The 24,611-nt window shown below is 39.6% G+C and overlaps 1 protein-coding gene across 8 annotated transcripts in view; it reads left to right on the plus strand.

The window, feature by feature from the left end:
• Window positions 1-333: 333 nt before the first annotated feature.
• LOC306766392 (poly(rC)-binding protein 3) overlaps window positions 334-24,611 on the plus strand; it is a gene marked incomplete at both ends in the record, with an annotated part of 29,642 nt that continues 5,364 nt past the window's right edge. The window contains 9 exons of one of the 8 annotated variants that reach the window (XM_079254124.1): window positions 334-408; window positions 4,329-4,352; window positions 4,459-4,491; window positions 4,665-4,781; window positions 9,944-10,075; window positions 12,669-12,797; window positions 16,680-16,835; window positions 20,171-20,212; window positions 21,168-21,250. In XM_079254124.1, the coding sequence (XP_079110250.1) occupies window positions 334-408; window positions 4,329-4,352; window positions 4,459-4,491; window positions 4,665-4,781; window positions 9,944-10,075; window positions 12,669-12,797; window positions 16,680-16,835; window positions 20,171-20,212; window positions 21,168-21,250 (791 nt within the window). The remainder of the gene's footprint in view (window positions 409-4,328; window positions 4,353-4,458; window positions 4,492-4,664; window positions 4,782-9,943; window positions 10,076-12,668; window positions 12,798-16,679; window positions 16,836-20,170; window positions 20,213-21,167; window positions 21,251-24,611) is intronic. The other 7 variants (XM_079254125.1, XM_079254126.1, XM_079254127.1 and 4 more) reach the window with 7 other exon arrangements.

Raw genomic sequence — 24,611 nt, forward strand, 5'->3', positions numbered from 1 at the left:
CCGCCCCAAGTTGGGCGCCTCGGTGGAAACAGCGCTGAAGATGATAATAACATGACCGTGCGAGTTCCAGTGTATTGCTCAATGTTTATCTTGTTGTCAAACCAGATACCAAGGAGCCTTGCAACAGGCTACATGTGGTTTATTAAATGTGGCACAGATGTCAGAATTCATCATCGCCATCTGTGTGCACACAGGGTCATCATGTGTGTTTTCTTATTTACTTATTTTGTTTTTAATTTTGCTTTTGGCAGGTGATTGGCCGGCTGGAATTCCACCGTACTTCTTCTCCCTCTGAGGACAGCCTATTGCAGGACCAACCTTACTTCCCCTTGAATGGAGTCCACTAAAGTCCAATCAGAGGGTGGCCTTAATGTCACCCTCACCATCCGCCTCCTCATGCATGGAAAAGTAAGTAGACGTGGAATATTATCCACCCTGCGTAATAGAAAAGTAATAGAAACAGAGGGAAGTAGTTTCTTTATGGCAGGGGTCTTCACAGTTATTAGGGATGTTTTAAACAAGTAGTGAGGCTAATATAAACTTCTTTTACTCTTTCTTTTTATGTTTTGACAAACAAAATAACCCGTATGTTGTTTACAGGGTTGATTCCCTGATTTTAATAATATAATTATTTAATTTCTTGTCATGAAGCATGAAATTTAGTCTCTGTGCCACCTGACAACACAAAAGGATCATTTATCATCCTAAAATAACCCATTTAAAGGCTCAAGTTGGGCTTGCAAACACAAAATCAACCAAATATCAAATTTTACTACAGCAGAGAATGAAAGAACTTGGGAAAAAAAACTGATAGGAAAAGATGGAAATTTGGTGAGTAAAGTGGTGCTGATGAAATCTAACACAATATAAAGGTTCAAATTAAATAAAATAAATAAAATTTATAGTTAATTTAGATCTTTAAACACAACAGATTTAACTGAATATTTGATTCATTTAACATATGTTTTAAAAGACTTTTTAAAGGTGATGTTTTCTACGTTGTTTTTTTTTTTAAAACTCCTCCATCTTTCTCACAATGTTTGGTCTCTGGATGCTGCTTTCATGTTTTGTTGTTGTTGTTGTTGTTGTTTTTGAATACTAGTTTCTAACTATCACGACAGGCCAGCGATTAGTGTCTTCTTCTGCTCATTGGAATTGAACAACTAACTGACACATCACTGCCACCAAGTGGTGGGAAGCTAAGTTGCAATTGTGCTTCTCAAACTATAGTAACATTCCTTTAATTTAGCTGAGAAGTTATACCGTCCCAGGGCAGCATAACTTGCCCACTGGTGCAAAACAGAGCATTTTTGGAGGCCCACTCGGCTGAGCTTGAAGCCCAAGCCTGGGCCACAGTGCCCTGGTTAAGAATCACTGACCTTTCACACAGTTGTTGAGCATTGTTGATGCACAACACAAACCTATATGACGTACAGGCAGCTCAGCATCACATCAGTTAGTGCTCACATAACCCGAGTTGAAATCATGAAATCAGTCAAGTAATAACATCATTGAAGGTAACTGCAATCTGATGCATGACCCCAGCTTTCCCTTACGCCTACACTCTGTGATTCTTGGCTGTCCAAGATATCATATATATATATATATATATATATATATATATATATATATATATATATATATATATATATATATACATACCCAGGGGTAACCCTTTCCAACACGCCCTCCAAGGTATCCTGAAAGGGTGGACACTCTGAACTGCTACATATACATATATATATATATATATATATATATATATATATATATATATATATATATATATATATATATATATATATATATATATATATATATATATATATATATATGAGGTTGCTGTCTTCTGTGGGTTTTGTATGTTTTCCCGTGTATGTGGCTTCTCGCTGGGTACTTACCCGCTTGGTCCCACCAAAGACATGCATGTTAAGTTAATTAGTTTTTTGCCTCTCTGATTGCTGGTAGGCTTCAACTTCCTGTGATCCTGAATTGGACAAAATGACTAAAGAAAGAAATCGATGGATGGATGGATGAATGGATTGATGGATGGATGGATAGATGGATGGATGGCCTTTGAATAGGTCAATCCATAAACCTATATTTCTTAATTTTCCTTGGTGAGTTTCCTGATGTGGTCCGGCCCCCTGAAGGTTTCACTCCAACTTTTGGACAGATGGTCTGACTTTATCTTCAATGCCCTTTGATATGATGCAAAATTGAAATTCAGTGACTGCAAGCAGCCCAGTTTCTGAGACAGACGAGTTCCCTCTAAACCACTACTGTCATCCATGACTACAGACATTTTCTCAAAAGCTCTTTGTAATGTGCATGAAACACATCTGCACTCACTGTGGCTGAGCAACTCTCACCTGAGATTCATTTATCCCAAGACCCTTTCCATCCAGATGATTTTATTCATGCATTGCAAATCAAAAACAAAAGCCATCTCAGGGTATAAACATGATCCATATGAAACCAATTTACTCTGAACAAGCACTTAGTGAATGGGGGTGTATTGGTGAGTTGGAGAGCTGGAAGCACTCCCTTTAAAAAGGAAAGAATCCAAACAGAGTGAGGGAAGTGGTCTGATTGAGGGAAGTGGACAAGAAGAGAAAATGTACTTTTAAATAGAATGCAAAAAAACTGAGAGAGAACAGAAAACTACTGAACAAAGTGGTTGGATACGTGCTGAGAGATGTGAGGAAGAAAAAGGAAGAAAGCAAACAATGTCTGAGAGAAAAGACATGCCAAGTTAATGACATAATAGTGCAATTAAAGGATAAAACAGACAAGCTGCATCTCTGCTGCATAATGAGAGGCTACCCTGCCTTTGTCTTTGTCTAGCGCTCCATAATCTAAGGCCGAGAATAACTACAGGAAAAAAAGGAACATTTTTTAGCCCTCTCCTAAAAGAACACAGGTTTCGGCTTCTTGAACCCAAACTGGAAGTTGATTCCACAAAGTTGCCTGAATGATGTTTCCCAATTGTTTATTTAGAAACAATAAGTTTGCCTGCAAGAAGAGACAAAAGATTTCTTTTTTTAATTTTACTAATCTGAGATGAATGATATGTTCTTATTTGATGCCATGATAAATATAACTGGATGTCATCCTCAATGAATGGTAATTTGTGCACTGGAAAACTATTCTCATAGTTTTTATTCAGTAAAATCATTACATCAATGAAAAATACTGGTCCCAGGACACACTGTGGACACACTGCCCTTCTGAAAAACAGCCCCTGTCTGTATTTATTTTTGCAAATAGGTAAGAGCCTCCCATTGGATAATAACTGTACAGATGATGATGTTTCAGCTGGTAACAAGTTGTTTAACCCTAGCAGATGCTGCAAGTAGCTTCTTTTTTCTTAAGTAAACGTGAGCAGACATGTTCTTTAGATGGAAAAGATCTTAGTCTGTTTCAGCAAGAGTCAAATTATTAGCATCATGCAAAGAAAACATTTACAAAGATGCTTAAAGCACCAAAATTAGCTGAAGACCATAATAATACAATGTATACTGACTTTTATTGCCTGGGGAGAGCTCAGAGAAGAGGAGATGAAAGGCAGATGACAAATGATTCATTGTTCAGGGCTCACCACAGTGACAGAATCTGCCAAATTCACTTCTGCAGCTTTAACGCTTCATTTGTTTGGGGACAAATAAAACACTAGCTGGGCATGATGTAAACATGTTTCCATAGTGACAAAGACAAATGAGAGAAGTGGAGAAGTGGCGAGATCAGGCAGGGTCATCCATAACGTCAATCAAAGCAGTTTTATAAAACACTGAAGGAGATGAGACTAGAAAAGCTATTACATATCCTTTTAATTCCTGCATGAAATCAATGCGAGAATTATTTTAAAACAGTTTGTTGAAATAAGATTTTCTTTTATTTTCTATTTTGCTATTTTATGATTTGAGTCTTTTTTTTTTAACAAAATGTATTATTATGTTAATCAGAGGACAGAATTAGTTTGGGAAAGAGGTTAAATTTTGCATATAAATAAACATCAAAGTTAAGGTAAGGACCTTAGAAGGCCACATGAAATAAGAGGCCTGCAGGTGTAACATGGAAATGGATCTAACCCATGTGTTTGGTCAGGAGAGGTCGGGGAGTTTTAATGCTTGTAGCCAGAAACGTATCGGTGCCTTTCCTCCATTGTGCCACACCAAGATCATGAAGAGTGATTACATGCATATGAAGAGTATGGCCCTGAACACAACAACGCAGCTTTATATGTCCTTGCATTGTCCCTGCACAGTGGTTCAAGGGGGAAAAAAGTTATTACTTCTGATCTATTCATCTTTTTTTTCTCATTACAGGAGGTTGGAAGTATAATTGGTAAGGTATGTATTTTATTAATACATTTATACACATACAATAAAATTATACTGTTTTAGTTTGTTTTGATTTTATTATTTTTTTCTAAATACTGGTTTACTATATTTACAGAAAGGAGAAACAGTCAAAAAGATGCGAGAAGAGGTGAGTTTAAGTTATTAAACAATAACTATATTGAAGTTGTTGAAAGGAAAAATGCAGCTTTTGGTTTATTATTTGGAGATAAAATCAAAACGTAGAGAGATGACTTTTCTAGATTTATATCTCAAAAGACCTGTTTTAACCCCATAAGCAAAACATTTTGCTGCATTTCTTAGAGTGGAGCACGAATCAATATTTCCGAAGGCAACTGTCCAGAGAGGATCGTCACCATTACTGGACCTACAGATACCATCTTCAAGGCTTTCGCTATGATTGCCTATAAATTCGAAGAGGTATGGTAATATCACATAATGGATGGTATTTTTATGTTGGGATATATATTATTTTACAATCATACTGACATTTGTTATTACCTTTGCCAAGTTTATGTTTTCAGCAGTGGTTTTGTTTGTTTTTCCGTTAGCAACATAACTAAAAAAACTACTTCTGTTCTGGTTTTAATTAATTTTTTTCCCTTAAACATCACAAATTCAACTACCGTTACTTTGACAGGGCCTACATTATTCTTGTAAGTAATGACACCAGTCTTTTTTATCACCATTTCCATACAAACTAGTAAATGAATGTTGCTATTTGTGCTTGCACCAAATCCCGCCTCAGAAACAAACTTTAAACAAACTGATAGGGTGGTTGGGTTTGTTTTCACCTAAGCTAGTTTACCAAAACGATTTACTGGTTACTATGGGCTGATGTTATTATGATGAAAGACTAATATATAATGTCAGACTATGCGGACTATACTTTAATATATTATTAGACCTATGCACACTATGCAGACCAAAAGGCAGATAAGAAAAAGTCTGATAAACATGTTTTTAATTAAACTGCAGAAAAACAGAAAAAATAGGTTCAAACATTTTTGTAAGTTAAAGGTTAATCACAAACGATAATCCATCCATCCATCCATCCATCTTCTGCCGCTTATCCGGGGTCGGGTCGCGGGGATAGCAGCCTAAGCAGGGAAACCCAGACATCCCTCTCCCCAGCCACATTTGCCAACTCTGTGGGGGGGATCCCGAGGCGTTCCCAGGCCAGCCGAGAGATGTAATCCCTCCAGCGTGTCCTGGGTCTTCCCTGGGGTCTCCTCCCCGAGGGACGTGCCTGGAACACCTCACCAGGGAGGCGTCCAGGAGGCATCCTGACCAGATGCCCGAGCCACCTCAACTGGTTCCTCTCGATGCGAAGGAGCAGCAGCTCTACTCTGAGCCCCTCCCGGATGACTGAGCTCCTCACCCTATCTCTAAGGGAGAGCCCGGCCACCCTGCGGAGGAAACTCATTTCAGCCGCCTGTATACGAGATCTCGTTCTTTCGGTCACGACCCACAGCTCATGACCATAGGTGAGGGTAGGAACGTAGATCGACTGATAAATCGAGAGCTTCGCCTTCTGGCTCAGCTCCTTCTTCACCACGACAGACCGGCGCAGAGCCCACATTACTGCAGACGCCGCACCGATCCGTCTGTCGATCTCACGCTCCATCCTTCCCTCACTCGTGAACAAGACCCCGAGATATTTAAACTCCTCCACTTGAGGCAGGACCTGACTCCCGACCCGGAGAGGGCAATCCACCCTATTCCGGCTGAGGACCATGGTCTCAGATTTTGAGGTGCTGATTCTCATCCCAGCCGCTTCACACTCGGCCGCGAATCGCTCAAGCGAGAGCTGGAGATCACGACCAGACGAAGCCAACAGGACCACGTCATCCGCAAAAAGCAGGGACCCAATCCTGAGGCCACCAAGTCGGATCCCCTCAACCCCTCGGCTGCGCCTAGAAATTCTGTCCATATAAGTTATGAACAGAATCGGTGATAAAGGGCAGCCTTGGTGGAGTCCAACCCTCACCGGAAACGAATCCGACTTACTACCGGCAATGCGGACCAAGCTCTGACACCTGTCGTACAGGGACCGGACAGCTCGTACAAGGGGGTCCGGTACCCCATACTCCCGGAGTACCCCCCACAGGAGCCCCCGGGGGACACGGTCGAATGCCTTCTCCAGGTCCACAAAGCACATGTAGACTGGTTGGGCAAACTCCCATGCCCCCTCCAGGACCCCAGAGAGGGTATAGAGCTGGTCCACTGTTCCGCGACCAGGACGAAAACCACACTGCTCCTCCTCAATCCGGGATTCGACTATCCGGCGGACCCTCCTCTCCAGGACCCCTGAATAGACCTTACCAGGGAGGCTGAGGAGTGTGATTCCCCTGTAATTGGAACACACCCTCCGGTCCCCCTTCTTAAAAAGGGGGACCACTACCCCAGTCTGCCAATCCAGCGGTACTGCCCCCGATGTCCACGCGATGCTGCAGAGGCGTGTCAGCCAGGACAGCCCCACAGCATCCAGAGCCTTAAGGAACTCCGGGCGGATCTCATCCACCCCCGGGGCCTTGCCGCCAAGGAGCTTTTTGACCACCTCAGCGACTTCAGCCCCAGAGATAGGAGAGTCCACCCCTGAGTCCACCAGCTCTGCTCCCTCATGGGAAGCCGTGTTGGTAGGATTGAGGAGGTCTTCGAAGTATTCCCTCCACCGACCCACAACGTCCCGAGTTGAGGTCAGCAGCTCCCCATCTCCACTGTACACAGTATTGATGGAGCACTGCTTCCCCCCCCTGAGCCGCCGGATGGTGGACCAGAATCTCCTCGAAGCCGTCCGGAAGTCTTTCTCCATGGCCTCGCCGAACTCCTCCCATGCCCGAGTTTTTGCCTCGGCAACGGCCGAAGCCGCATGCCGCTTAGCCCGTCGGTACCCATCAGCTGCCTCCAGAGTCCCACAGGCCAAGAAGGCCCGATAGGACTCCTTCTTCAGCTTGACAGCATCCCTCACTGCTGGTGTCCACCAACGAGTCCTGGGATTACCACCACGACAGGCACCAACGACCTTGGGACCAACGACCACAGCTCCGGCTGGCCGCCTCAGCAATAGAGGCACGGAACACAGCCCATTCGGACTCAATGTCCCCCGCCTCACCCGGGACATGTTCGAAGCTCTGCTGAAGGTGGGAGTTGAAGCTCGCTCTGACAGGGGACTCAGCCAGACGTTCCCAGCAGACCCTCACAACACGTTTGGGCCTGCCAGCCCTGACCAGCTTCCTCCCCCACCATCTGAGCCAACTCACCACCAGGTGGTGATCAGTTGACAGCTCCGCCCCCCTCTTCACCCGAGTGTCCAAGGCATGTGGTCCGACGATACGACTACAAAGTCGATCATTGAACTGCGGCCCAGGGAATCCTGATGCCAGGTGTACATATGGACACTCTTATGCTGGAACATGGTGTTCGTTATAGACAATCCATGACGAGCACAGAAGTCCAATAACAAAACACCATTTGGGTTCAGAAGGGGGGGACCATGCCTCACAATCACTCCCCTCCAGGTCTCACTGTCATTGCCCACGTGAGCATTGAAGTCCCCCAGCAGAACAATGGAGTCCCCAGAAGGAGCACCCTCCAGCACTCCCTCCAAGGACCCCAGAAAGGGTGGGTACTCTGAACTGCTGTTCGGTGCATAAGCACAGACAACAGTCAGGACCCGTCCCCCCACCCGGAGGCGGAGGGAAACTACCCTTTCATCCACCGGGGTAAACCCCAACGTGCAGGCACCAAGCTGGGGGCTGATGAGAATGCCCACACCTGCTCGGCGCCTCTCACCATGAGCAACTCCAGAGTGGAAGAAGGTCCAGCCCCTCTCGAGGGTACTGGTTCCAGAGCCCAAGCCATGCGTCGAGGTGAGTCCAACTATATCTAGTCGGAACCGCTCAACCTCGCGCACAAGCTCAGGCTCCTTCCCCACCAGAGAGGTGACGTTCCACGTCCCTAGAGCCAGCTTCTGCAGCCGGGGATCGGACCGCCAGGGTCCCCGCCCCTTGCTGCCGCCCAGCTCACATTGCACCCGACCCCTATGGCTCCTCCCGCAGATGGTGAGCCCACGGGAGGTGGGGCCCATGTAACCCTTTCGGGCTGAGCCCGACCGGGCCCCATGGGCGAAGGCCCGGCCACCAGACGCTCGCTCTCGTACCCCGCCTCCAGGCCTGGCTCCAGAGAGGGGGTCCCGGTAACCCGCGTCCGGGCAAGGGAACATTTATGCCCAGGTTTGTCATCGTCATAGGGGTCTATGAGCCGTGCTTGGTCTGGTCCCTCCCCTAGACACCTGTTTGCCATGGGTGACCCTACCAGGGGCATAAAGCCCCCGACAACATAGCTGCTAGGATCTTCGGGACGCACAAACCCCTCCACCACGATAAGGTGACGGCTCAGGGAGATAATAACAATAATAAATGGTCACAGACACACTCACTCATTCTCAGTCAGTTACCACTTGGAGAAATAAAAACGTTGCAGGCTGATGCATTTACTGAATAACAGGATAAGTAGTTCTGCATTGACAGGCCGTACATTTTCATCACATTTGAGACTTGAAAGATTCCTGTGAGGGGTTCCTTCCTTTCCTACTTTTTCTATTTTGCAGTCTGTATCCGATGGTATTTATGCATTCTAGTTAGTTAGTTAGTTAGTTATTAGGCATTGCACCTCATACAAGTTTATTTAAGAGTTTGCTATAGCATTATATGATGCTGATATGTTTAGTTCACAATAAATCAGACTCTTTTCCTCCATTAATGGCTTCACCCTGTTCACTTCAGTTGAAACAGGTCCAGGTTCACCTGCACAGCATGGCACAATGGTGATTACATTTAGCAATAAAAATAATGCTCATTCAAGTCAATATTGCCAATATTTTACCTTTTAAATCAACAAATTTTTTCTGCGTGAACAAGAAACTAAAAATCAGCTTTGACCCTTTAAATAGTTGAATTAACAGGTTTTATTACCTGGGAATCTTCACTCAGAGACAAACATGTAGAAATATATTTCAATGGTTCAAAACTGTGTAAGTGTGAGAACAAGGGGAAGAAATATTTTCCTTCAAGTACCTGGTTAAAACAGCAATACAGTGTAGTTTTTATTGTTTTTACATTTACAACATTTGTAGTACTTGTAAAATGGTTCAGACATCTCTTAGATGGCACATACAGCGAATATGCAGATGAGGCATGTATAACCTAATAGTGAGATGAATCTGAATAGTTTTCACTCTGCCATCCTTTCCACTGATTTCGCCTTTGATGTCTCACATCTAACTGATACTCTTAAATACTGTGACTGGAACGTGTAAGAGAGGCCGATTGCACAGTCGGTGGGGATTTGTGTGAAGTTTTTCAGACCGGTAGATTAGATCCTACCACTCATGGCTGAAAATAAGAGCTTTTTTCAGTAAGCAGAGAAAATAGAAGACACTGAAAGAATGAATCAAATGTTTTTCAGATAATTTTTTTTACAAACTTTTAAATTTGTGAGCTGATCAGCACAATTAAACATAATGAGTGTTTGGGGTCACATTACTCTTGCAAAATGAAATATCTGTTTTTGTTTTCTAGGACATAATCAATTCCATGAGTAACAGCCCAGCAACCAGCAAGCCCCCTGTCACCTTAAGGCTCGTCGTGCCTGCCAGCCAGTGTGGCTCCCTCATAGGGAAGGGAGGCTCCAAAATCAAAGAAATGAGAGAGGTATATAAAACATTTTTATGGATATCTCGTGAATAACAATCATATTAGAAAAGTTTGGGGTTGTTATACAAGAGTAATGATCCCCCTCAGTACTTACTTAACATTGCATATATTTGTATTATTCATGAATAACTGAATGTTACATAAATGGATTGATTTCCTTTTTCTGTTTGTATCCAATTGATTATGTACTGTAGACATTCCATAATGAATCACCCATTATGTGCTTGCAGCTTGCAGGCCTTCACATAACACACATGCGCACAATCACACACACACACACACACACACACACACACACACACACACCCCTTATGTACTGGTACAGGACAGTATGTTACTAGGAGGCATAGTTATATGGTAAGTGTGTTCATGTGTGTGTTTGTAGTTATTAGGGAGGTAAGAAAATATTGATACATCAAAATATCACAATATTTTGTGTGACAATATCATATCACTATTCAGAAGCACTGTATCAATTTTATCAAACAACTAATCTTTACTAATAAGGCCGATTTTTATTTATTTATTCATCTTGTACATAAAGTGTTTATTTATTCTGCAGTAAAATTTAGATCCTCTGTTATTATTCAATAAGTTGATATCAAGCATGTAACAGCATTCAGTGTTGATGATATGGATATTTGTATTTTTATTGTGTAGACATCAGGAAGAATATGACTTTGCTAGCAAAAGCTAATGGGGCTAATTAGGATCAAATAAACAAACAAAATGTGACCCACAAAATCTGGATTATATTTTCCTGTTCATAATAGTTTTTGTTTTAACTTTTTCAAATAATCAGGGGACATTTATAATCCATAAATTCTTAATACATGAAGACTAAAATTTTACTATTGACATGAGGACACAGAGAGTACTTTTCAGTAATAATAGAAAGTAACTTTTTTTTTTTATTGTAGAAAGTGAACTAAATTTAGACACAGGTAAAATAGTCCACATATTTGAGGGGACAAAGAAACAGGCCCTAAATAAACTGAGCATTACAGATGAGGATTTTGTCATATCTCAGTTTTCATCAACAAGGGGACCCATTAACAGTATTCAGCATTTGGCAGAGGATGTAGTCTATATGCAGGCTTTGGGTTTATATTACAGCTGAAGACAGCCATTAATCACTCCAGTGATAAATGGCACCATTAGCTGAGCAGGGGTTGCTTGGAGATGAGAAGGTGACTTATTATTTGATCTGGTCATTAACTCGAACTGTTGATTGTCAAATGTCTTTGGTCCCTGTGAGCATGATGAGGCTAACTACTAGCATCTCGAAGATAATGGCTTACTGGATCACACTCTTCCTCTGTTCTGCATTAGCATAGACACAATTGGCCACTGGTATTTCTTGGCTGACAATCCATTGAATTAGCTACTAGCATGCTAAAATTTACTGGTTTAGTTGCCAAGTTACCTTATCCTATTGTCTTCTATCTAGTAACAGGTTGTGAGGTAAGGTAGCATCACTCATTGTCTACCTGACTGTCACCACAGTCCATGGCTCCTGCCATGAACAGGAACTGGGAATTCCAAAGCTTTTCATTCAAAGCACATGTATGATTTTAAGGAGAATCTCATAATTAAAAACCCTACAAAACAAAGAAAATATCATAACTAAACTGTGACTATAAGTGACATTATAGCATTTGTTCTTAGAGTTGTCAGTTGTTTATGAAGTTATTAATACCTTTAATGCTCTAAAGTCTTAAAAGCCTGTCCTACTGTCATTTATCAAGCAAATTGTTGTCAACATTTTGTCTTCAAATTCCAATATGAACGCCGCTGTTTTACAGACTACCTATATGGCACCCCACTTCTACAAAAAGTATTGACAAGCTGTCCAAATGTCCCTAAATCGCAGCAATGTCAGCCTAATGGTGACTCTAAAATCAGAGATAAAGTGACCAAATTCAGTGTGATGTATCCTTCTGAGCCATGAATGTCTGTTCAATATTTGTTGTAAAACAGTCCCAAGGTTATTGAGCTATTTCAGTCTGCATCAAAGTCATGGACGGACTAATTAACACTGCAAGTCCGAAGTCATGCTGGATGTGTGAAGAAAGAAAATAAAATCAACATGCTTTTAAGAGGCTAAGTGATAGCCCAGGGAAGTCAATAACATTTGCTGTCACATTATAACCACCAAGAACTTGTAAACTCACTATGCAAAGAAGCTCAACTGTTACAAGAGAGGAGAGGGAGAGTGCTTCATTGCTGCCTTCAGGTTAATGTCACCAGCTGGGACTTGGAAAAATGGGGTTGTGGTGCCAAAAGAATAGTCCTAAAGGCAATATGTTGCTCCCCCAGATGGCTATGTCACAGCAGAGGGGGATATCACAGCTGAGGCTAATCTAAACATCTTAATTATCACAGTGGATTTTCAGCAGAACTAGCACACAGCTAGGATCTTTTATCCACTCTCCACCATAAGCAGTTAGTTCATAATGCTGGTGAGTACTTTTCATTTTCAGGTTCTCTACTGAAGTGAGTGCCTGCACTACTGAAAGGACTGCACTGCACATGTGTTGCTGCTGAATCCTGTCTGTTTTGTTCTTCAAAGAACTGCATTTGTCTCCAGTCAACAGGGGCACAGGTTCAGGTGGCAGGGGACATGCTTCCCAACTCCACAGAGCGTGCAGTGACAATCTCTGGGACCCCAGAAGCCATCATCCAGTGTGTCAAACAAATTTGTGTGGTCATGCTGGAGGTAAAGTATGCACAGATTTATAGAAGCAGCTTCTGTCTACATAGTGCTAATTTTATTACTTTTCTCATAGGCAATTCAAAAAGGATTTAAATAGTTGAGTCTGATGGTGGCGTATTAGATTTCTGGCTGAAATGCACCATTTCTCTGTATGTACTCACATAGTCATAAACTAGTTTTCACCCTATTTGATGGTTTTGTCATTTTATTGCTTTACAGCCTGGAGTTAGATGTGAAATACAGGAATAAAAAAAAAAGCATACATACATTAACATACATCACATACATCACCCACGCTCACCCACACCACCTCTCCTCAGCCCACTCAGGCCACACTCCACACACCCATTAACTCACACCCCTGACCCGTCCCTTCCTACCTGCCTGACTGTGTCCACCAGGCGGCAACCTCCGGTGGTTAAAAGTGAAGCCTATGCCAAAGTGCATAAAACAACAGTTCTCCCCTAGTCCACTAGGGGCTCCAAAACATAGCAAATCCACACAGACTCCCATGTTAAAAAGACCAACTTCACAACAGAAATAAACATGTTTACAGTCCGGGAGAAAAAAAAATTGGTTTAATAGGTCAGACTTACCTTCATGACAACTGTGGGGAGCGTGATTTTTCTATTCTATTCTATTCTATTCTATTCTATTCTATTCTATTCTATTCTATTCTACAGTCATTTAGCAGACGCTTTTATCCAAAGCGACTTTCATGTGAGTGATATGATTTGTTTTTTTTTAACTCCTCTGTTTAAAACTAATTTAATTTAAAAATCCGACATAATTAGGGACATGTCCTTTTGATTGACAGGTACTCGATATCCCGCTGCAAGAAGGAGGAATGTAAAAAAATCCCAGTTTTTAGCCTGCTAACAGGGTGACTTAGCTTTAGTCTTCCTATCTCTGTTATCTGGTTAGCTCTTGTTAACTTTGGGTTAGCTCGGATAGCAGGTTTGAGTTTGCTAGGTGTCAATAATCCAACCCCATGTTCACAGCACCGCTTTCATTGCTACCTCTTTGCCCATTTTTGTATTTTCTGGGAGAGATGACACGCGATGCTGCCAACATAGCAATGGTAAGAATGAGCTTCAGTTAAACTGTTCAGAAACTACCCGTGACTTCATGGAGGCTCTGTCCATCTTATATATAGATTCTATGCTGTCCACCGCCCAACAGCCCCACCTATTGTGCAGTAATGTTCCAATGTGGACTCCAATCTGGATTGAGTTCTATATTTTGGCAAGTTTTAGATGTTTCCCTGCTCCAACACACTTGATTCGAATGAAAAAGATTCTGTCATTGTTTTTCCTCTATGCAAAATTAATAGAATCTGTTGAAATAGGGACATCTAAAACCTGTTCCTCTTGAAGGCTGGAGTTGACCGTCCCTAGGCTTGGAAATAGACACATGTTTTCCTGGACTAGTCAAGTGTTCTCTTTAGTATTCTAACAAGGTATATTATAATATAATATAATCAAGATGAACCACAGTTTTAGTTTCAGTACTGCAGAAGATTGCCAACCATCAATTCAGACCAAATTTCAAAGGCCCTGGAAATGAAAAGCATTCAACTAGCATGATACTGCTGCCACCATGCTTCACCATTGACATGGTTTTATTATTCTAATGGCTATTTATTATGGTGTCTTCATCACCAAACGTTTTTTTCTTTTATTATTCTCCTTTAAAAAAAAAAAAAATCCCTACTGTCTTTCTTCAAAATCTGTACATATTTTTTTTCTCAAAGAAATGTTCATTTTGCCAATTTTAGTAGATTGTCGAGTAAGTAGCTTTATGTATTGGACACTTTATTGTCTGATGTTTTATATTTAAAGTTGTCTCTTTCCCTTTTCTGATTAATGATTCATTCCTTCCTGGTGTGTCAGTTTTACTAGTTGGCTTTTCTCTGGCAGGTTTGTTGTGACGAAGCATATTTCCACTTTAGTAGTCCAATAATTGATTTGTACTTCTCCACAACTTTATCTCTGACCTATTTGGAGAGCTCCTTTGTCTTCACCATGCTGCACGATGGTGGCCCTTACCCAATGATGTGACAAACTGGGGCCTTTCCCCAGCAGGTCATTAAATAACTAATATCAAGTGCCATTTACACTACCAACAAGTCAGCATAATTGAATTAATAATGTGATTTCTGAAGCTAATAAACAGAACCAGATTTTATTTTAAAGCTGTAAATCAAATGAAGCAAACATGTATATGCACACTGTACTGGGTCTGTTATTATCCTCAACATTTTAGAGTTTGTTGATTATTTCACTCCACCAGGTCTTTTTATCATTAATTGAATGGAGAAAAATCTTAAGGTTTATTAGATTTAGTGATTTGGTTCTAAAATTTTATTATAATATATTTTCCACTAAGTAGCACTATCTCACAATAGTTGCTTATGAATGTGAAATTATTAAATAATATACTGACTTTGAACATATATAAAATGACATTTGTGTCAACAAAACAGAAAAAGGAACACAGGAATAATATGAAGTCAAATGGTCTCACTGCAACTTTTATGTATCTCCAGCCATTATCTTTTTATAATTTAGTTTTGACAATCATTATATTATATGGCTGCTATCTTGAACAGTAAGAATCACTGGAATTATTATTAGGACATTTAATATGTGGCTGGTTATTGTGTTTAAGGCAAAGTAATCCCATCGCTAAGTAGACTCTGGCAGCACTACTTGAGATCTGATGCAGTCCTTGTTGCAGCACAACATGAATCAGTAATTTAGTGCCATTGCAGTAATTTTGCAAGTGCCCCTCCCCTGTTTGCTCTCTGAAACCAAGAAAAAAATATCTGTGCATTTGTGAGAAACACATAAACATGGTGATGCAGACCACAACTGCAAAGGTTTCTATTTTGCTTTTTACCACAAGTAAAATCTGCTAGTGCCTCAAAGCTTCACGGCTCTGTTTGTATTTATAAACAGCATATTTCATAAAGAAACCCACCTTTGTTTTATTGTGTTTTTTCAGCTGGTACTGTGATGCACTTTAATAACAGTACGGCTCTTTTAGACATGTGGTCACTTAGAATGTGAATGATAAACTGCCATGTGAATCAAACATAGATGTTCCTCTATTTACTCTAAGTATGATCCCAGACTTCATTACTCATGTGTAACTTGCATTAGAGAAAAGTCTTTGCCAAATGACTAAATGTAAATATTTCACATAGTAAAACAACACGTCAGGGAAACATTTGGAATAAAAGATGTAGTTTAAATGAAAACATCAGGATCTTTCTCACATTGTATCCCTCCAATTTACATCCATCTAACAGCATTGTGACAAAACATAGTTTGTGAATGTCTCAAGTAGCACTTCACACGCAAACCATGTTGGGAGTATCACAAAATATTGAACTGAATAACGCAGAACAAAGGCGTTATTCAAAGGCAATGCACAAGATGCTTAAAAACACAAGAGCCTGTCCAGGATTGTAAGGGAATAGAAGTTTCTAAGCCTTAAGTCTACCAGATGTAGTTTCAAATTGAATGGACATATGATAGTGCATTGTTGTTTGTCATCAAGCTCCTGTCACTTCCTGGCATTGGAAGTGCTGCTATTAAATAAACAGCCAAGCTAATTAATACAACCTCTTTCAAGGTGAATTTAATATGTTAAAGCTGTTGTCAGCTCACATTGGCTTCATGATACATTCAAGAGTTATGTTAATGTTCTAATTTATATCAAGAAGAGCTGGTGGAGCTCACAAAAATGCTAACTCAGCTAGCTGTTTTATCTCATTGACAGTCTTCAAGCTAGGCTACATTAGCACACTGACTGGTGAGATTAGAGTGTTTTAATGTGGTGTTGATAAATCTGAATCTCTTGCTCTCTTGTTTCTTCCAGTCCCCACCAAAAGGTGCCACTATTCCTTATCGCCCAAAGCCTGCCTCCACCCCAGTCATTTTTTCTGGTGGCCAGGTAAGCACTGAGCTAGCTTTAGCTCATTATATTGTGCCTGCAGCTACTTTGAGTCTTGTACTGCACCACCAGCCATGTCCTGTAGCTAGAAACCTTTTTTTTTTTTTTTTTTACTTTTTAAATAGTGTCTCAGAAATTATGTTTCTGTACAAGGTAATTGTGTTTCCTTGTACATGTAGTGATAGATGTGTGGTTTATGTGTGTGTGATTTAAGATAGAATCCGGCTATGATTTAGGCTGTATTTGTTTCAGTACTCATACTAGAAAGATCATTTGAGGTTAGGATTAAGAAAAGTAGCATTTTTGGTTGGGAAGAGATTGTTTCTCTTTTCTTTTCTTTAATTCAAACAACCCACATACCAACCTTATAACCTCTATGGCAAGGTAATGTTATGGGGAGATTTGGGTTGAAATTTGCAGAATGCATTCAAACATTTACCTAACAAAGATATTCATTTGAGAAACACAGCACATAAATACTTGTAATGACACCAATTTGGGAGCTTCTGTTTGCCTCAGCAGTGATACTGGAGCCTTTTGGCAAAATAATATACAAGCCTTAGGCAGTTTTAAAGGACAAAAACACTCACAGTGGGTGGACTGAAAGACTGCAAGTTACAGCCTCAGGAAACCTTTATAAGTACATTATGTCCAACGACTTTATAGAGCATTAGCAGAGAACAAACAGCACAAATACCCACAAAACAACTAGAATCTTAACATATTTTCTTTATTTATCGTAAATACTTATACATAAAAATATATGTATATTTGTTAATTATAATTTTTAAAATAAAGATAAAAGTAGACATAGACATTTATGTTGTAACACTCCTTAAACTGCCTTATGAACAGGCACAAAATGCTTTCCATATGTAAATTTAGGATGTAAAATATATATAAGGTGATATTGTTTGTCTCTATGTTTTTCCAGAAGTTAGAGGAAAGAAATGACATTTTACACATCTAAAACCCATAAATTATTTTAGTGCTTTCACTTCTTCCAAAAAAATATAAATAGGCACTTAGGGCTGGGCGATTAATCAATTTAATCGATTAATTTGAATTTGCTGTTTATGGAGATTTATTTTTACAAAATTGGGATTTTTTTTCGCCCCGCTGTCACCTTTTGGGCTGAGGTCACTTATCGTGACCTCAGCGCACTCCCGCTGGTTTCCCACAGAAACGCATAAACCCACCATGGCAGCTAGCGACGAACAACAACTCCCCCCTCTGTATTTCCATTACATTTACAAAATAAAAACAATATTTGTACGTTTTGACCAACAACAATTGTGATTTGCAGGTGTTTCCATTGAACAACGTTTGGCACATTAGCATCACGTTTTGTAAAATCTGTCTGTTAATATCGTTTTGAGAAGAGCTTCAGGAGGGCAATATATGATATCAAGATATCCTAAAAATCATATCCTAGACATAGTTTAGATGTGCAACACCATAAGTATCATTAGTGATGCTGGTAAATATTAAGCCACTTGCTCGAAATAAATACAACTCAACACCAATAGTTACACATTAACATATCACCCAGCCCTACGTGGGCATGCAGCGTTATTTTAGGGTTTTCTACTTGCTTTCGGAGAATTTGCTTCGGATTGTCGAAGCTTTTCTCCCTCACTTTCTTTTCTAAAACTCTGAAATTTGCTGTTGTTTATTCCACATCGCGCCTTCTTTACCAGGAATGACCTTGTCATGACCATATTTGGTCACAACCCCCACGTCACGTCTGGGGACACGTAAACGCAAAAAAAAGTGTTCCCATTACACTTTTGTAATATATTTCCATATCAAAATGTCTGAAAAACCACCTCTTGAGATTGTAAAAACTTTTATAGCAGTGGGTTTTATGGCGATATTAAGTTTTTTGAGCAGTTCTAGGTGTAATGGAAACGCAGGGTTTTCAGTGTGGGAGGGTGCATTGTTACATGCCACAGGGGTCTGAAGCCAGATGCAGCTGACATGCTCGTCTTTTTTGCCAAAAATGAGTAAATTAAACAAAAAACAGCAAGAATGTAATAATACATGTATGTTAGAAATATAGCTTTAATTAACATTCAGGGATTTTTAAAAAAAATTGTATTTTGTATCAAAGAGGTCAATTTTCTGTAAATACATGATAAGTGTAAATAAACATTAATTTTTATTACCTCATTGCCAATGCGGGACATTGTTTTGGTTATTTAATGTCAAAATACTCTAAAAGGAATCACTAATTTTCTTCCAAGAGGAGGTACTTTTATTTATTATTAGTTTTTTTTTTATTTTGAAATAAAGTTACACAAGTGAGGCCTATTCTTAAATGTATGATCAAAAGTTAAAAACTATCTCACAGTGGAAACGCACTAAGTACAAACATGTTGTTACTTATAATGTTTACAGTGGCAGCGCCTGCATCTCTTTTTACAATCTTGTTTAACAGCTTGTTTAGTTGCACTTTAAATTCAGGTAAACTTTTAGGCTGATCGCAATAAAAGCATTTTTGAAAAAGAATCATTTTTGACATTTTTTTTCTTTACAGTAAGGGGAAAATAAATAGATTAAAATCGGAAATCGGATTTGGTTTAAAAAAAAATCAGAGATTTTATTTTTCGGCCATATCGCCCAGCCCTACAGGCACTTCTTTGAATGTAGCTTGGTCCCAATGGTTGATAGATTTATAGGAGTTCTGTGGATGTTTTCTAAAATATGGAAGGCTTTTTCTCCTTCTTCCTCTACGACTACCACATTGTTTATGTGTGATTATTGGTGTTGAGTTGTATTTATTTCGAGCAAGTGGCTCAATATTTACCAGCATCACTAATGATACTTATGGTGTTGCACAGCTAAACTATGTCTAGGATATGATTTTTAGGATATCTTGATATCATATATTGCCCTCCTGAAGCTCTTCTCAAAACGATATTAACAGACTTTTAATTTAGCTATTTTACATTCATGGCATTTTTTTAAGTTTGCTGGCTAAGATCATGTTGTAGCTGCATGAGCTGACTAGCAGGGCCATCAGACTTTTACCAACTTCTTTGTTGTGCTTTACCTACCTCATCTGGTTAACGAGCTAACATTTGGGTACAGAAAGACATCTGCTTTTTATTAACAGTACCTGAAGTATTTAGGCCATATACTGTCAATTTCACAATAAAAAACAAACACTGTTTCTCACTCTGCTAATGTATTGTCATTTTAGGTTTTAGGTTCTTTGCATGCTTGTTTCCTCCATTTCTGTAGCGATGTAGCAAACAACTTTGGCTTATTTGACATTAAGAAGCACCACTTGACATTTGCAGATTTTTCTCAGTGAGGCGTCCTTATTTAGAGTGAATTTAGCATCAAAATTTTTCTTTTCTTTTCACCTCAATGCTAAAATATTCTATTTGTTATGCTCTTCCTCTTTTTAGGCCTACACAATTCAGGGACAGTATGCCATACCACACCCAGACGTAAGTTCTCACGTATTTCTGTTCAATCAGCAACTTCACCGATCACTCACCGGTGTTAATAACATTAGCATTAGATTATACATGTACACCAGCTCTTAGAAGTTATGTAGCAGTAAGGCTTACAGTACTTGCACTTTCAAAATCCCTGTCTGTCTGCTGTTTGAGTTTATACTGCTGCTCAACCATGGGAAAAATCTGATCGATTACAAAATAGTGAGTCTTGGTGCTAATCACAAAGGCAAAGACAGTGAGGGCAGTTTTGATGTAGACACCCCTTTAATTCCAGCGAACCATATAGTCTCCATTAATAATCTGCCTTCATCCGTCCTTGTCGTGAGAGCATCTCAAGAGCTACCTTGTGTCAGATCCACTAATTCAAAGTTGGTCGGTGATTGATGCCAGTGGAAGTGGTGGCTGACGTTACAATCGCTCAAGTACAGGCTTGACACCCTCTTCTACCCTCATTAAAACTCCTCTTAAAAGGAGACGATGCCTTTAAAGCATCCATCTTCCCTCATTCCTGATGGAAATGATACACAGTGAGGGACGGGCAACCTGTGACCATGTTCTGAGGAGAGGTATGGCTTGACATGCTTGTAAAACCAAATGTTTCTCTGGGTGTGAGTTAGCTGTGCCAACTAGAAAGACATAAAAATGTGAGCGAGCAAATGAAAGGATTTCTTGCATTTCATGTGTAAGTAAGTGGAATTTAAAATGAGAACAATAAGGGTATGTGAAAATTTTACGGAAACAGGGAAAAAAAAGCTATTTATATCTCCTTAACAATCATCCTCTATGTATCTCATTTTCTCTTATTATTTTTGTCCTCCACCTTTCTGTGTCATGGCCTCCTTCTCCTCACTATTGCTTCACTACAGTTTTTGTTGGTTTCATTTGTTGGTGTGACCTGTGTAACAGTAACCTCTTAGTTTTACTTTCCCTCCTAACCCTTCAGCAGTTGACCAAGCTCCACCAGTTGGCTATGCAGCAAACCCCCTTTACCCCTCTCGGACAGACCACCCCTGCTTTCCCTGGTACGTACCCACAAGGCCCTTTAGATACTTTTTGTCTCTTTGCATCCAGAGAAACATATTTTCTCTCGTCCTACCTCTCACCTTATCTCTCTTTTGGCACAGCATGTCTTGGTCCCAGTGGTTTCTATCCTTTTTCATTTTCTTTTTCCATGTATATACTTTCTCCTTGCCTCTACTTGATATTATTGTATTAAAACGAAGAACAATTACACTGGCCTTCCCGTTAAAATCATTGATCAAAATGGTGTTATTGCTTGGTACAGAAGCATCGACCAGTCACACAAATAAAAAGAAGATTCGCCCCGTTCGTGTTATAATTCTTACTCTACTGAGTACTGTATGCAGATGTTGTTGCAACCTAGAAAATTAGGAGTTTTTCTTTTTTTGTCAAGGGTTAATTTGTTGATTTATTGTCATACAGACAGGAATGTGGACAATTAAGAGCAAAACAAGTTACCTGGGTGCACGCAGTGAGACAGTTAGTATGCGGTGATTTACATGGTTTATGAACACAGCAGGGACTGGGAGATTAAGTTGGTGATACAATACATTGCCCTGTCTGAGTTAGGGTGAACGTCAGCAATATGACTGTGTCCTCCAACCTTCATCATCACAATCTCCTGTATGAAGTACAAATGAATCCAATTTGGTAAATTAAACCTTTTTTTTTACTTCCTGCTTGTATAATTTTCCCATTTAAAGATGAATACAGTATAAATACGGTTTATATTCTACGTTTTCTCCTTAAAATGTTTTGTTTTATGACATCATAAGTTTCACGTTTTATCAGTAAAACTTATGGCACTATATTGGAATACATTTAGAATTTTTACAATAAAACTTATGTTATAACCTGAAAAGTTTCAGGTCATTACAATAAATTATCAGGTTAAACTGAAGTATGTTTCAGCTGATTCGTTTCGCAGTTTCACAATAAAGATATCACTTTGTAATGTGATAAGGTCTCTATTGTCTCTTAACTGGGTGCCTGCTCTTCGCCTCCATAGCTTGGTAGCAGGACATTATTCTCTTTAATGATGAAAACCTTGATTAAAAAAGGTTTGCCACATTTGTTATTGATGTTTTCCACAAAGAAGTTCAAATATTGTTCAAAATATGACAAAAACTAAAATGCACATGAAATCAAATAATCATGTTTCAAGGACAACATAAATGTTTTATACCAAATTAATATAAGTAAAAATCAAACAAACAACTTCATCATCATAATATGCTTCTTCTTTTTCTTCTTCTTAATAAAACTATTCATAATACACAGAGTTATGAACGGAAGACATTTCTGTTGTTCTCTGAAGTAATTTTTGTCTTAAAATAAGTTCATAAATGACTATTATTTGACTATTTTCATATTTTTTTCTAAAGTACTTATATTCCCATTTAAAATAAAATAGAAAAAATAAATAGAAATATTTAAAACATTTGTTCCATTAACTACAATGTGATACACCAGGATTGTGCTGAAAAAGTTTAGTACAAGGGGGCAGTAAAGTACAAGAATGTAAACAACATTGCTGAGAACAGTTTTTACCATATGCATGTATATATGAAACATGCTACATTTAAAATGTTTTCTTTTTATTGCATATTAAAACACTCATTTACTTAAATTAAATTTCAGACATTTTTAAATGGGATTGTATAGTAAATAGCAAAATATAATGTTAAAATACTCATAAAATATGTAATAAAATTATAAATTAGTATTATTAAAACAAAACAAATTTCTCTGTCACATATTTTAAGTGAAAACAAAATCTGTAAAAAGTTCATATATAAGCCTCCATGCTTAAAGGACCAATTTCTTATTTTAGGAAATAGTTTCACTGGGTTTGTTTTACTTTGCTGAAGGTAATTACAGAATAAGGTTGATATCACCCAAAAGCCAGAAGTCTTTCAGGGATTAGTGGCTCTGTTTCCATCAACTTGAAACGGGGTAAGACTGAACTCTGTGTCTGTTGCTTTAATTAGCATAAATTACTTACTATTTTTTTTTTAAAAAAAGAAGGAAAAAGAAGCAGTGAAATTGTTTGAATCACATTGCTCATATCAGTCAGTCAAATCAGTAAGAGTAACATGTTTACATTCGCCTTGTTATTAACTTTTAAGTCTGCACCCTGAAAGTGGATTTTGCCATTGTGACAAGTTGAGGGGACATTCAGGGAAGGGTTTCCAGTTGGAAGATGAGGACACTGGACTAACTGGACTAACTATAAAGCCTGAGGTCTAGGGCCATCCTATGGTCCTGCTCAAACTGTATGTATTAACATACATTGATATATTTTATATACTTTGCATACATATATTTATGTATGTGCATGTATTTACACCAGAAAAACAACAGGACCCCCTGGATGAAGGTTGCACAAGGAATCCTTTGAGACAGTTCAGCAGCAGAGTGTAAAATGCAGGAAGGTACACACATACTGTACATGGAACACCATAACAAGATATCTGGAATAGTATACAGGGACATCTGAACTGAGTTTGGGGTGGAAGTTCCAGGGTCAAGATGGGAGACACCATTAAAGGTAGTGGAGAATGATTGTGAGTCAAGATCTTGTGGGATTTCCAGTTCCAGACTGATAAACCAGTGATAGTTAACTATTGGACATTGTGGTAGCTGATGAGCTGCAGCAGAATGCAGGAGTGATAAATGTAATCCTGGATAACAACAACAGTAGGAAGAGGGAACACAAGAAGCTGAAAAAATACCAAGGACTGAACGACAAAGTTGAAACAATGTGGAGTTTGAAGGCAAAGTGGTGTCAGTGGTACCAACTGGTACAACTGGAGTACTCTGTGATGAATGGTTCCTACAGATCCAAGGACTATCATCAGAGCTTTCTGTCCAGAAAAGCACAATGGTAACAGCTAGGGTACTGCACCACAGTCCTCAAACTCCCAGGCCTCTGGTAGAAGATCAGAGCATTAAAGAGGGTTTAAGGGACTTTGAATGTGGCACAGTTGCTGGTCTGAGTCGTTCATACACTGCTGATCTACTGGGATTTTCACACACAATCATCTCTAGGGTTTACGGAGAAGGTCTGAAGAAGAGAAAATATCCAGCGAGCAGCAGTTGTCTGGACCAGAATGTCTTGTTGATGTCAGAGGTCAGAGGAGAATGGACAGACTGGTTGGAAACCACAGAACAGGAAGTCAAATAAGCACTGGTTTCAACCAAGATATGGAGAACATCATCACTGAACGAACAACATGTCCAACATTGAAGCAGATGGTCTCCAGCAGCAGAAAACCACACCAGGTTCACTCCTGTCAGCTAAGAACAGGAAACTGAGGCGACAATTCACACAGGCTCACCAGAACTGGACAATAGAAGATGGAGA

Source organism: Telmatherina bonti (genome assembly GCF_933228915.1).
Source record: "Telmatherina bonti genome assembly, chromosome: 15".
Classification (NCBI taxonomy): domain Eukaryota; kingdom Metazoa; phylum Chordata; class Actinopteri; order Atheriniformes; family Telmatherinidae; genus Telmatherina; species Telmatherina bonti.